Consider the following 14,972-nt stretch of genomic DNA (forward strand, 5'->3'; position numbering starts at 1 on the left):
TTGAGATAATAGCTCATCCCAGTGGCAATCACGATCTGAAATAAATGCAGCTAAGTGCAGACGACGGTTCTTTGAATAGTTAATTTTTTAAAACATTGTTAAACCCATTAAGACCTAATAAAAACACCCCTAAGGATTGTTTGGAAACAATCACTTAAAACCCCAGACACATCATCATGCTCTGAATCTTCTCTATTGTTATTTTCATCATTAAAACACTGCTGTACTCTGCTTTGATATCGCCCCCTTGCTTAGATCGCCAGCCATTGTCTGACATGCTTCTTAATAACTTGTTTGCAGGCTAAAAGCAGGTTCTCATCGAGCATCCCAAGTGTTGTTATGTTTAGGCTACTAAAAAGTAACATAAACAGGAATTATCCATTCTGCCAACATGTTCAATATGTTGATAGAAAGCTCAATTTGGAGATTATATTTCTTAGAAAGTGTATTTACTGTTCCTTATTGTTTTTAAACTTTTTGTGACTGTGATGATTTGGATGAATTAGATTGAAAGCAACCAAACAACCCAGCAACTGTCATCACAATCAAATTAAAATGTTGCTTAATCCTAATTGGGGCACAGAGACATGCAACACCTTTTTCTAAATGAGGCCCGCCTACTTTAAAGCAATGAAAAGAGCGGCGAAGGAAAAAGAAAATCATAAATCTCACAGATGAAATAACTAAAACTGTCTTTTGCTTTTGTAGAGAACAGTCTGTTCATTCCATCAGTCATAGTGAGAAACTGAAAATAAGTTTTCAGAGTCTTTAAAGGTGACCACAGCAGAAAATTATAAACTTTTTCCAGCTACCTTCAAAGTCCACCGGGGGAGTTTGATGCTCAAAAGATTTCTTAGTATGGTGACATCAACATTTCTTGCAGTGTGTTCACCACAACTTGGCCAAGTAAGCAGAGAAAAATACGACTTCATGCAATGTAATCCCCTCCTTCCCCGAAGGAATCGGTGTATAGAGAGATGGATGGAGAGAGGAGGGAGGGAGAAAAAGAACAATAATGGTCTCTACAGTTCAGCATCTGCTCATAAATCATTCATAGGCAGCCAAGTGGCAGCAGCAGGGTGCACTGTGAGATTTCAGGTTACGGTATCAAATCTCAATTTATAAATAGAATAGTTTTGGAGCTAGGTGGCAGAATACCATCAGTCAAAGGCCCCTGCTCCCAACTCCCCTTGAGCATTCACCGATTTCTCCTAATCTAAGGTTTGTCCAGAATGCACTGATACCATCTACACATAGTATTTGAAGTATAGAATCCTTAAAAGTGTTTTTGGAAATACAGAGACCTCACATGTGATTTAAATTATGAGATAAGAGAAGAAATTCTCATATTTCTCGTGTGTCGTCTCAGGTTGTTTATCCCCATAGTTTTATGAAAATACAGAATGTCATGCATCCTCATGCTCACTCATAAACTCCTCATTTAATATCCGATTCTGTCAATATCACCAGGAAATTCTTTCCCCAGGATCCTGCTCGTGATAGAATGTGTCAGTGCCACTCATCTCCACTGTTCAAGGACAAGCTGTCGACACACAGCCATATGAAGAATGGCAGAGTCCTGTGAGCTTGTCTCATGGCGAAGGTGGTGACGGGCGACGCCTTCTGTTGATTAATACTCCACATCCATCATGCCCAGCACACAGCACACTGTACAGCAAATAGGCTCGTGTGAATTTGGTAGTGTAAGATGGGACAATAGAGGGTGATTATGTTTCCTATCAACTGAAAGCACTCATGTCTATACACTGCACCTTGCAGACCAACTTGACCAATTTGACCAGGATGATTAATGGCTTTCAAGTAGGAGAAGAAACTCTACACCAAAGCACATCTTCTTGAGGAGAAAAAAGCTGTTATAAAAGTGCAGACTGCAGAGATCTGCTGCAGACAGAGTAGAGGTAATATTATTACTGCTACTCTAAGTAATTTTATTGACCTTGCATCAGGAAACATGGAAGCATGCATAGCATACGTAGTACAATAAGCCAGTAGTTTGTCGAAAGTATCAACTGAGTCATAACTGATTGCAGAGATGCATTTTCCCTCTTTCAGTTGACATAATTAAAGAATAAGTGGTATTTTATGTTACCAAACTAATGTTTTGTTGCCAAAGTGTGTTTGCATCTATCTAATAAATCCAGGAATCTCCGTCTGTCTGTGGCTCGCATATCTTGAAAACCGTTCATCCTGTCACCTTCACACATGTCATGTGAATTAAGGGCCCAAGAAGGTGCAGTGTCAAGTCTGATGTGATTTGGACATGTGATACATTCACTTTTAGTAACATTTTAATAAACAGATTACCAATTCTGGGTTTGAAAAATTATTATTCGATAGATATTAAAACTTCACAATAGTTTACATACAGTAAACAGTGATGAGTTCATCTTTACCAGTGACGTGTGAACATCTAATGGGCATATCAGGCTCAGCACGTCTCAGCTCTTTTACACATTTGATCTTGTCAGGCAAGCCAAGCACGAAGGTCACCCCTGACCTTAGAGAGTAGAGTCCACAAGCTTACCCCAGCACTCTGCCAGTGTCAGTGATGTACAGTCGCTCTAAGTGGTCAGGTTGAGGGAAGAGCTTAACATCTTAATCTGAGCTCAAACTCCTTTAAACAGCATTAACATGTGAGATGACACCATCAGATTCAGCCAAGGGATGATTAAATGGAGCCCTTTGCGTTAAGGGCGATCCTTGTATTTAGGATTTAGGATTTGTTGATGCTCAACAACGATTTTGATAGATGACTAGAAAGTATTTTAATAGAAGAGGTTACATTTTCTTTTGCTGTCTCCCAATTTTCACTCTTCTTAGGCCTTTCCTGACTTTGTGTGTGTGGTTTTGAAAACTGAAAAAGATCGACCTCAGCAAAGGAAGCATGCGTGGATGAGATGTCTGTGCACGATGGATTGAAATGCCTCTGTCTCCTACTGCGGCGATTCAGCGACAGCGCATGTTTGATTGAATGTTTGCTCGGGTCACTCCAAACGTTGATCACATTGCAGGAGCGGCGCTTCATGCCCGATAACGTCCCAGTCAGTGAGGCAGGTTATAGACATGAGGAGGGACAGACATAACTGCCGAAATAAATGACAGTGTAAGCGGAGAGGATGAAAAGCAGGCCCAAACAATTGACCTGAGATGAGAACGATGTGGTCGGGTGTTGTGCAAGGTCAGCAAAGCGTCAACAGAACATCACTCAGTCTGTGTGTGTGTAGGTGGGTGTGTACATGTTGGCATTACCCACAACATGATTGACATGTTAGAGCAGGCGCTGCAGTAGACTAAAAGCTATAAGAGGAGGCGACGGCCGCATCACTCACCTGGTCAGAGGCCACTTAACGCGCATGGTATGTGGTGATGTGCAGCATCCTGTAACACAATATAGTAAAGTGCTTGTCATTTATACAGATGAGAATGATTTTCAAAGCTGTTGTCATGTTGAAATATATCTGTTTGTTGGTAAGGTTTCTTTTTTCCATTAGTATATTTAATTTAATCCGTGTGATGTTTTCTAAATTCCTTTGTACCCGTATGGCATCGGAGCTGTTGGACCTCGGGTTCTGTATTTTTAGAACAAGGGTAAAAGAATGAAATACTATTCATAACTTATAAAGGCTGCCTCATAGAGTCAGAGATTTGAATCATCAGTGAATCTTCAATCGCAGCATTCTTTTTGCAGAGCTTTGTAAGTCGGCTCTGGCTTTTGTTTGACATCTGGTGTCCGCTAAAAAAAGTTTGTTGCATATTTTGGATCCATTCTTACCGTAGTAAGCTCAGGCTCGGCATGTCTCAGCTATTTTACACATTTGATCATGTCAGGCAAGCGCAGCACGAAGGTCACCCATGACCTCAGAGTAGACCTCCACTTGTAGCACTTAGTTGCTTATGTCACTGAGGAATATATTCCAGCAATTATTACGGTAATGGTTGTTAAATTGTCTCAAGTATTTCTCTGGAATCATCTCGTCCACATCCACTCATATCATCTGTTTACCACAACCACGCACTCAGCCTCCACTTCCTGTCCTCTGGCTTTTGTGTGGACCCAACAGCACAAATACACACACACACACACACACACACACACACACACACACACACACACACACACACGCATGGCTAATGTGCCTCATCTCAAACCGCTCCCAGCTATTTGGGAAAATGAAAAAACAATATCTTAAAATCGATTGTGATGCCCATCTTCAAGTGTTTTCCATGTGTGAAAGCAGGGTCCCACAATTAGCTAATATTTTTGATTATTGAAGTGTGATGGAATCGTACTGTGGTTCTAAGTATTTTAGCAAAATATTAATAAAAAACAACAAATTAGTAAGTTGCATTCTTGCTTTCACAGATTACATTTGTGTTTGATTTATCACAGAGTGGGGGAACACGGTTTTAAATATAATACTGATTTAATTTTAGTCCGTGATTTACACACTTTTTCATGTGATTCATATTTAGTCAATATGTTATTATCTAAAATTTTACACATCACGCTGTGCCCTGTATGTGAGTAGGTCTTTGCAGTCAGACATCGATGACATGCATGTATCAGGCAAAAGAGTTTGAGTGTGGACATGAAGGCACTGTGTTATGTAGCAATATGTGCTCATCACTCTCACATCGAATAAGTAAACTGCAGTGGAGTGGAGTCGATGTCACTGCCCTCCATTTAACCCCAAACTTTAAATTTCCCTGCTTTACTGTTTTCCACCAACACAAGCTTGACTGAACAGTATGATGATCTGGAACAGCAGATATGCATAAATGCTGTAAATGTGCATTATCTGCAGAAGCTCATGCAACCCACACACACACCAACTTCGCTGTACACTATGAAGTCAATAATGGCTATCACATAATTCATGTAATCTTCTCTTCTCCCTTCTTCACGTCTACTGTTTGTCTGCATCACTCCCTCCATTGTCTCTCCACCTCTGGGCCTGTCTCCTTTATCATCTCACTCAGTCCCTCTACCATCTACCTACAACATCCAGCTCTCCTCAGCCTGGTGCTAATGAGTTCTGGATGTGGTCGGTGTGGGGTCCAAAACTTCTCCCTTACCGCTGCCTCTCCAGCTGGGTTCTCCTACGGTGCACCAAATGCCTCTCCTGCATATTGAATCAACCCCGGGACCACCTCCGTGCTTCCTGATCAGTAGCACTACTATTACCGAGCTATTACTCTGCACGGGGTCCCGGGGGGTCTGGCAGGATGGATGGGCTTTGAATCTGTTGTGTTGTGGGCGAAGGTGGAGATAATAGGCATGGGTGGGCTGAGCGTTTGAAGTTCTTTGATACTATCCCTTGTGATTATGAAAGCTTTCTTTTCAGTTTTATAACTTGCTGGAGTCGACTCAAAGCACCTCTCGAAAGTGTGTTATCCTGGGATGCAACCAATCAAGTTGCATGGGTGTAAAATTTATTGTAACCTCTGATTACCCCTTGAAAATATGAACCCAATTGTGATTGGCATTACAGGGAATTCAGATAAATTACTTCTGTCTCTGTTCAAGGATCAATAATGTTGCAAAACATGTCAAATGTTGTAGAATCTTCTGTTTTCTTCTGAGTATTTCTGCCTGTTTCACTTGTATATTGAACGTTCTTGCTGTTGACTTGCCCTCTGTCAAGTCTACCATTGGACTGAACCTCCCTGATGTTGGTGAAGGTAATTAATCACTTTATGTGTGACATTTTTTGACCTTCTAATCCTGTTATATCGACATCGGGATATCGATATAAGTGATTGCTGCACTGCACTTGTATTGCTTCTTTCGTTCTACATCCAAACATTTGAATATTGTTGGAGGGTTTATAAGGTAAAGACTTCAGAATTAGGAAGTCCCAGGAAGAGAGCCGTGTTTAGTTTTGGTTGTGTCGTAGGTTGTCGTTGTGTGGTTGAAACATTGATCACACCTTTTCACAAATTGTGTGGTCTTATCAATATTTGTGCCTGGGCCCTTCATCAAGTGTGACAGCTTGTACTTGGCATTTGATAAATGATAAATGAGGGGGAAAAAAAAGATGTGGAGCAGCATTCATTTTTTGTGACCAGATTTCTTTGGAAGAACATTAGTTAAAATGAGGTTTGTCTGTCGCTCCGTTCACTAATGTGTTTGGAATACATTGGTGATGCAGTCCGGTCTCAAATCTGGTTGCAGATTAATCAGTGATGCGACACGTTTGGTACAATAAACACAAAAGACATGAGCAAAACCCTGTGAGTAAGCTGATACCTTCCATTCACTTTTTTTTTTATCTAGCTTGTCTGTAATAGCCACTCCATTATTCAAAGGCCAACCACACAATTAGCACCAGCAGATCCTATTGCGAAGCAGTCCTGCTAGGACCAATCAATGCTATTACATCCATCAATGTGATTAGACACACTCTTGCCTCTTCCTTATTTCTCTCTTTAAACCGCCTGTGCTCGGACGGTTGTAAGGCTTGTTACCTTTAATACATGCACCATTGATTCCCAATTCCATGCCAAATCAGGCAGGTATATTGCAGGAGATATAAACAAAGGGACATTTCGCTGTGGATGCAGGTAATAAAGGCTGTGACAACTGTATCTTGGTCTTTAGCTGCAGCAATCCCCTGCGGCTGTGTTAGAACGTGATCAGAGAGACAAAACCACCTTTATCTTACCCGGTAAATCACAACACCAACCCCTACATACAAAAAGCATTCATAACCAACTCAAGAATAACCAGTTGGCTTCTATTCAATGGCATCTCAGATCACATAAATACTAATAATGTCTTCACTGGATTGCAATGTTGGTTTGCTTGACATTTGGTTGGTTCACAACTTTGGTCCGAACTAAAATATCTCCAAAACATCAGGATTGATTGCCGTGAATTTTTTTTTACAGACATTCATGGTTCCTGAATGTCATGAAAAACTTAAAACTGATCCTTCTACGTATTGAATAAGTAGTAAACAAGTCACCTTGCTTCCCCACTCGGTCTCTCTGTATTTCTTATTTTCTATTCTGGGCCCCTCTCTCATTTTTTGCCAATGCATAAACTTAAAAAAATTGGTTGTGGCCTGAATAAGCCCAAACGGGGAAGCAGCAAAGCTTGCATACTCCCTTCAAATAGAATGTGATAAGGGACTGTGAGCACAAAATGTCTACATAGATCACCACAGTGATGGTATCAGTGATTCACCTCAAGTCCTCACGAAAAACATTATGTCTCAGCGGGGCCAGACGGATCCTCAGTCATTCTACCAAGAGCCTCGTGACCTTGTAGTGATATGAGAGGGGGGAGCTGCCCAGGGTCCATTGCCACAGATTTAATTACTACTGGAAAAAGGAGGCTGCTGTAGTTTGTGTGTAAGTGCGGTCTGAGTGTGTGAATGCATTTGCTTTAACCTGTGTGTGTGTGTGTGTGTGTGTGTGCGTGTGCGTGTGTGTACGTGCACACCACATGTGTAACTTTGACACTGGTGTAGAGCTCTCCACCAAAGACCATCCTATTTAGGCCGGCCCTTTTTAAAACCCTCTTACATAAGCCACTACTCTCAGATGTGTGATATCGTGGAACTATTTTTGGCTTTTCCTCTGAAAAAAGGACTTTTCAGAGTTAAAGACCAGCCTATTCTTTAAATAATACATTGGGGCTTCCTCTCATCTTGCCTAATATACTGTCCTCACAAAATCATGCCTGTTGTTTCCTTGGATTGCTTTGCAGACTTTGTGAAGTCAAGAGAAAATCATGCATCTTATATCAGTAACGTTATCCCCTTGTATCAGCCTGGCCTGGATTCAGTGGCCAAACAAGATGTTGTTGTTTTTTTGTGTCACTGTCCATGATTTTGCTTTCATATGAAACAGATTAAGAAACTGCTGTACTTGCCTAATATCTAATATATAAAATGAAAAAAGGAATTTTAAGTGTTTATAGCATAAGCTTAAACAGTGAATTTCTCACTGAAACTCCTGCACATTGCTATCACAGAAACATCACAGTTGTATAATCTATTATTTTGGTTTTATGTTTTTAAAGCTTTATCACGGACCTTTAACTGACCTCTCAATCCCCGTAATATCAGAGAGGTCATTGCCTGCATTTGCTCATGACCCTGTGAAATCTACCATTGACTGTTTGCCTCCAGAAGCAAAGCAATCTGAGCACTGAAACACTTTCAGTCCAATTCTGATATAAATTCAGCTTGTGCTGTTTATTGGCCGATATTTTTTTCTGTGATTTTTCTTGGATTCATAGTTTAGACGAAACAAATGAAATTGTGCTATGATGTCTCCTCAAGAAGCAGATTTGAGAAAACTGGCTAAATCGTTTTAGTTTGAGAAAATCACTAGTTCTTGTTAGAGATCCATGAGGCCTTTCAGTGTGTCTGTAGCTAATAGCCTCAGCAAAACGGAGATTATGGCAATTCTGGAAAGACCCGTTGACGCCCTCTGACACTGGTGGGTGAACACGAACCCTTGTGGGTGGGGACCGAAGTCAGTATACTGTGAAATAGCATATATCTGCAATTTGGGTTAATATTATATTGGGATATGGAGACAGGAGACAAAGGACAAAACTTGCTTCACATAAAGAACATTTGATCATCTTTAATGTTGCCAGTTTAAGTGGTCAAATCAAGCTAAACTGCTCTTTCATAGCTGTCATAAAATCTCGCACCAAATACTACATCCTTGTGCTCTCAGTCCTTAAAGTTGTCATATTTCTGTCATTCAAAGTCAGTTACTCTTTTCGATAATGCTACAGTGTCGTTCCAGTAGTGATCAGTTTTCAACAAGTGTACAGAGTTACCAGCAGCCCTGTGATTAGTAAGTGGTTGAGATGTCTCGAAGTGGATAAAGGCTTAATGAGAAGATCACAGTAATCTCTAAAGTTGGGAAGTGCTTGAACTCCTCGAGGCTCTGGTGCACTTTTAGCGAGATCCGCTGGTGTACCTCTTGGTCTCAGGCAGAATTATAATATCCTTCTGTTGATTGCTATCATGAATCACAAATTCTCCTTAATCTCTACAAAGTATGTAATTAACCCTGCACTGATTCATATCGCTCATTAAATTAACACAGATAGGACAGTGAAAATAAAGCACAGTGCCTTATTATCTCGGCTGCTTTAGTACCAAAATGTGCACAACCTTTCAGACCTCTGCTCCTAAAATGATGCATCTTTACAAACATGTCTTCATTTCGAGGCATACAGATTAGTTATAGTTCAACCAGTGTAATACTATGATGCTGCCAGTAACGGTTATTAATGAAGCCATTCAGACTAAATCTTAAAATTTCACATTGAACAGTAAAGTATCAAATCTTTGTCATTTCTGGTACTTGCTGGTTGTTACATTGTACAGACTTGCACATTTTAATCTTAATGCAAAAATTAATTGCAGCTATTTTTTGCCTCTGGAAGAAGTTTAGTGACCCACTGTTGAAAATGTGCAGCAAAGTGGAAGAGAGAGCCAAACTTGATTAGCATAGAAATGACAAATGAAAGGCGGGATGGGTTGGAATGAGGACAACTGTGACTGCTGCTAATGATTATTGGTATAACTGAACAAAACAATACAGGGTGACAGAAGTGCGAGACCCTAAAGGCTAATTTATGCTGCCCTAACATATGAAAAAAGATACAACCGTTTAATACAATGTACATCACTGCCCACGTACTTTACTATGGCGTGGTATACATCCACTAGAGGGTAGCACAGAGGTGAGGAGATTGTTATAACGAACTTCTAAAGAAAGACGCAAAAGCGGCCGCATTGTTAATGGCGCTGGTCTCTGAGGTCTTGTTGTGAGCTCGAACAAACCGGTCCTCTACTTTTCCGTTGTTACAGTCCAACTTGCATTTAATTCCCATCCAATCTTCAAGTTCTGCAATTACCGTGTGTCCTCAGGTGAAGATGCCTGTTTCTTACCAACTCGTCTCTCCTCTCAAAGTTCCACCATTGTTGAAATCTCTTCCTCGTGTCCCAGGTTCATCTCGCTTGAATTATTGGCTACACTGCTCCCCCACGATTTCTGGTGGTACTGCACTGATTTCATCTGTTTCATCTGTACCCATAAGCTTTATTAAGACGTGCACAATGCAGTGTATGGATAGAGGGCTCCGTCTGTTTCCATATACGTATATCTAATGGTCAGCATACATGAGCTCTGGCTCCAACACAAACCTGCTGACACGGCTGCAGGTGGTGCAGCCTGTTGAGCTCGGAACTCACCATTCACACTGTAAACACATGTAAATAACAAGGTTTATATTCCATTTAATGGTTTGGAAATCGTCACATCCAGGTGATGATAGTGTCTGTGTTTGTTCTAGGCAGAGAGAAGGTCTTTAATATATCAATATTATATAGTCACAGCTCTGCACTGGCAGTAAATGATTTAAATCAAAAACCTTATATGCCAGCTGGTACACTGTAAACCAGTACATCAGTACATACTCATACTTTTTCAAACTATATTGCATTCGGTGACGGTTTGTGCATCATATTTAGTTCATTAGCATATTAATGCTCCGGAAAACTTTTCAGAGTTTGCTTCACGCTCCCTTTTCAGTGAACATGAATTGATTTACAGGAGATGTGCTTCAGATTTGCTTAGGTTGCAGTGGTTGAGTGTAATAATAGGTTTGTGTAAAAAAGCAATTAGTGTCACATTTTATTCCTGTGTGTGTGTGTGTGTGTGTGTGTGTGTGTGTGTGTGTGTGTGTGTGTGTGTGTGTGTGTGTGTGTGTGTGTGTGTGTGTGTGTGTGTGTGTGTGTGTGTGTGTGTGTGTGTGTGTGTGTGTGTGCATCTGAGGAACGAAACGCTTTTAACTTACCAATCCAAAGATTAATCATATTGCCAAGTTGTTTTTCTCTTGTCACCAAAATGTATACAAATACACACACAGGGCTCTAATACATACTTATACATACCAAAGCGCGCACACACACACACACACGCACACTAGTTTAAAAGGTTATGCAGACAGGGTTCATCAGTTCCACCCAATATTTACTGATCTATTCATCATTACATTTTGAAGGTGCTGTTTCATTGACATTTGAAGTAATTTGAAAAAGTTGATTTGTTCGAACCATTAGACTATAAATGAGTTTGCGTTTCAGTGTGTGTGTGTGTGTGTGTGTGTGTGTGTGTGTGTGTGTGTGTGTGTGTGTGTGTGTGTGTGTGTGTGTGTGTGTGTGTGTGTGTGTGTGTGTGTGTGTGTGTGTGTGTGTGTGTGTTCGTCACGGATGCACTGCCATGGTTTAATCCATGAAATGACAGAGGCCACTGACCGAAGCAAGGGCAGACCTGAGATCTGTCATCAAGTGCATTAGGTTCAGTAACACAATACTTAACAGTGCAACTCCACCAACGGTTCAAAAGACACAGTCTGACAGTGTGTTGCCAGGTTTATTTGTGACCGTCGTATTTAACCCTAACTGTTAGAATCAGTACTCACTGTATTTCTTCCTCTTTTCTCATTGCAGCTGTCGTTTGCAGCCACGACACCAGTTCTGGCCGACAAGAAAAAATACCCCAACTTCTTCCGCACGGTCCCCTCAGACAACGCCGTGAACCCTGCTGTGGTGAAGTTCCTCAACTTCTACAACTGGACCCGCGTGGGGACGCTAACACAGGACGTTCAGAGATTCTCAGAGGTCAGTTTGTTTCGGTCCCTCTTTGAAGATACATCATTTTAAAACTTTCACTTTTTGAAAGTTGACAAAGAAACCTCGCGTGCTAGACTTAGACAACAAAGTCCAGAATGCACACACTGGACATGAAAATATTAACATCAATAAAACAAATTCTCAAAGTCACTGTGAATGGTGGTCGCACTGATAATTGTTTCATTAAATCATCTTTTCTTTTGTATGTAAACGATGCTATTACTGCTGATTAACCAACAATACACCTAAACTAAATGCATCATTTGTACTAATTTGGTCGAACAGATTGATCTCTTATCACAAAGGCAACTGTGATAATTGCACATTTATAATTGAACTGAACTTAACCTTGAAATTGAATAAATTAATTGTGCATTTCATTACACCTCTGCCTCGCGGTAACGGCAGCCTGAATTACAGGAGGGAAAAGCGCATCGTCTCTTTTTATCTGAAATCTTCTTTATTGCACAAAAATGCATGTATAAAACTTTCACGAGTCGAGACAGTAAACCAGACACACACAAATAAAGCTGCAGCAGCGCAGTTAAAATCCCACTCTGGCCAGTGCACATGTAAATATTTAATAACACGTCTTACTATTATCAGCTTTTAACACACAGACCTGACATTGACCCATGTCCTGAGTATATTTATAGCTGAGTGTACAAGTATTTTTGTACAGGAGATTTTTTGTTCTTACGTTAATCTGGTTTTATTCAATCCAGTGTCGTCTCCCTTATACCTCCCAGCTTTATGAGAAAAACACTTTTTGTTCTGAAGGTGAAGCTTAAAGTCTCACCATAATAAAACACTGAATATTCTATATATTCTCAGTCAAGTGGAGATGCAGTGACTGAGAGCAGCAACAGAACAATGAATTGTTCAGCATTTGTTTTCAATTGTAATTCAGACAATGTCAAAAAGATTTGAGTGCGTGGCAATCAATTTAATTTAAGCTATTCTCCAGTGGTCGATCATTTTCCAACCATGTGATATTCCCTGTTGGATTCTGAAGGAATGATAAAACTGGAGCTTAATTCTACTATTTACACAGTTTGAATGTCTTAAATAATGAAACGATCATTTGCCTCCTCCAAAGAAACTGTTGCTATTTGCTCATGTACCTGAGAAACAGATTAGAGCAGATTTTAGAGTCAAACCTTTGTAATAGAAATTAAGTTTTTGTCATTTTTTTTCCTGCGTTATTTCTTTACTGAATTCAAGCTGGTGTGTAGTTATAGTTATGTGTGTCCCTCTCATTTCATAACATCACCTAGCTTACTGTACATTGCTGGGTGAAGCCATTTTTGCATCTATGATGAGCATTATCTGTGTTGACTCAGCACTTGTAGCCAACTCATGACACTGTCTGCTCTAAAATTTATCTCAAAGCTTGAGGACTTTGAAAGTTTTAGTAAGTTGGATTTTAGCTCAGAAACGCATTTGCATACTTAATGAAAAAGTCTGTTCTATTCATATGAGCATTTTACAGCTTTTTTCTACGAATAAAAATGGTGTTTAATTGGATGAGATTCCCTGTAGTGAGTGAAACATATTTCCTTCTCCAAGAGGATTGAACAAAAATAAAACATACAAATTCATCATGCCTTTGAGTAACAAATGAAACTCATGGCACTAACATCATGTCACGTCAGATGTATTGAAAGCATACATTTGAGAATCATATCGTGAGCTCTTGCCTTGGGGCCCTGGTTGAAAACAATCTGCTCAGCAGCTCGGGTTGGGAGGTGGAGGGGTGTATAAGAAGTCTCACTGCAAATCTCAGTGAGCCTAAATCCCTTTATCTCTCCCCTCCTGAAAGCACCAAGGGGCTTAGGACGGGAGGAAGACGGACGGCCCGATTCAATCAACCTGCCACAAGATTGGCCTCTAATCCTGATTTACAAATATGCAAGCATTGCTTCCGCACTTCAGGATTCGTACAATCCTCTGTCAGGTTCAGAGCACGCTGGGGGTTTTGGCTGCATCGTGAAGTCGCAGCAACGTGCAACAAGTGATGAGACCAGAAGTAGTAAATGCTGTTTTAATGCAACCAAAGAGCAAAACAGTTAAATACATTATGAGTCTATGGAGTGGTCAAACCCATATGGACATATCCTGTGGAGGGATCCTAAAGTGACACTGAAAAATAAAGTTCAAGAAAAAATAGGCATGTTCACTGTACAAATTCAGCAGCTGACGTAAGAGAAGCAATCTCTGAGCCCATCGGCCATCTTCTAACAATGAATGTTCCACTGGGGACAAAGACCAATGTTTTGGGGCTTACAGTGTAGACGGTGGATATCTGGACCAAAAGTCTGTGTTTCGTTCGCTGCACCACGTTCACAGTCCCACTAGTTTCACACATGTCGAACATTTCTCCACACAAAACACAAACAGCCACACTTAATGGTCCTAACGACATTTGGCTTATCTCAATTAACAGCTATCTATGGTTGAGATAGATTTAAAGGCTGATAGCCGATGCATTACGGTCAATGTGTTCCACCTCCTTCGCTCTCCACACAGACTGTTTATCTGCGGGCAACCTACGCCTGCTCAAACATGATTGTTCAAATTAGAAACAGAAACCAGAAAGCTTCCGGCTCCAAAATCTTCTCCCCTTATTTAATGGTTTGAAGAATATTTGTCAGTTACTTAGAATAATTCTGTTTTTATTTATTGTTTTAAGCCAACTGTTATTTTTTTTTAGTGGTTTACATTTCAATAAGAGGCTTTTGAAAATGAATAATACTGAACAGATGGGAAAAAACGGTAGTATATGATCTAAATAATTTATCTGTGATCTGTTATTTATAGATTCGTATTTAGGGACATCACTAACATACACAAATATACAATACTTATACTGGAAGTAGAGCACATTATGCATGTGTGTACACACACTCACTCACATACACACACTTGCATCTGCATAATGAGTACACTATTGACAGTGTTGTCATCCTCACTACCTCCTACATCTCTCTTTGTCTCTCCCTTCTCCCTTCTTTCTCTGTCTCTGACTGGTCCACAGAGCTGTTTCCCAGGGAGACTGCTTGCGAGGTTAATGTTATGTAAGGCTTGTTAAGGATTCAGTCAGTGGCATGCACACACACACACACACACACACACATGCAGTGTGGTGTCCCCTGGGACTGTAACCTGTAAGTGAAAGCCAGGTTCTCACTTCTATTTATAGGCACTATTGAAACACATGAACGTACGCACACAGGGGGTTGTGGTTTACTGGAGTGAGAGATGAGAATAAGTTAAGGC

The 14,972-nt window shown here is 40.4% G+C and overlaps 1 protein-coding gene across 2 annotated transcripts in view; it reads left to right on the plus strand.

Moving 5' to 3' along the window:
• Positions 1-14,972, plus strand: part of gabbr2 (gamma-aminobutyric acid (GABA) B receptor, 2) — a 168,088-nt gene that overhangs the window by 75,818 nt on the left and 77,298 nt on the right. For both annotated transcript variants that reach the window (XM_035183673.1, XM_035183672.2), the window contains one exon: positions 11,511-11,681. In XM_035183673.1, the coding sequence (XP_035039564.1) occupies positions 11,511-11,681 (171 nt within the window). The remainder of the gene's footprint in view (positions 1-11,510; positions 11,682-14,972) is intronic.

This window comes from Hippoglossus stenolepis, chromosome 17 (genome assembly GCF_022539355.2).
Source record: "Hippoglossus stenolepis isolate QCI-W04-F060 chromosome 17, HSTE1.2, whole genome shotgun sequence".
Taxonomy (NCBI): domain Eukaryota; kingdom Metazoa; phylum Chordata; class Actinopteri; order Pleuronectiformes; family Pleuronectidae; genus Hippoglossus; species Hippoglossus stenolepis.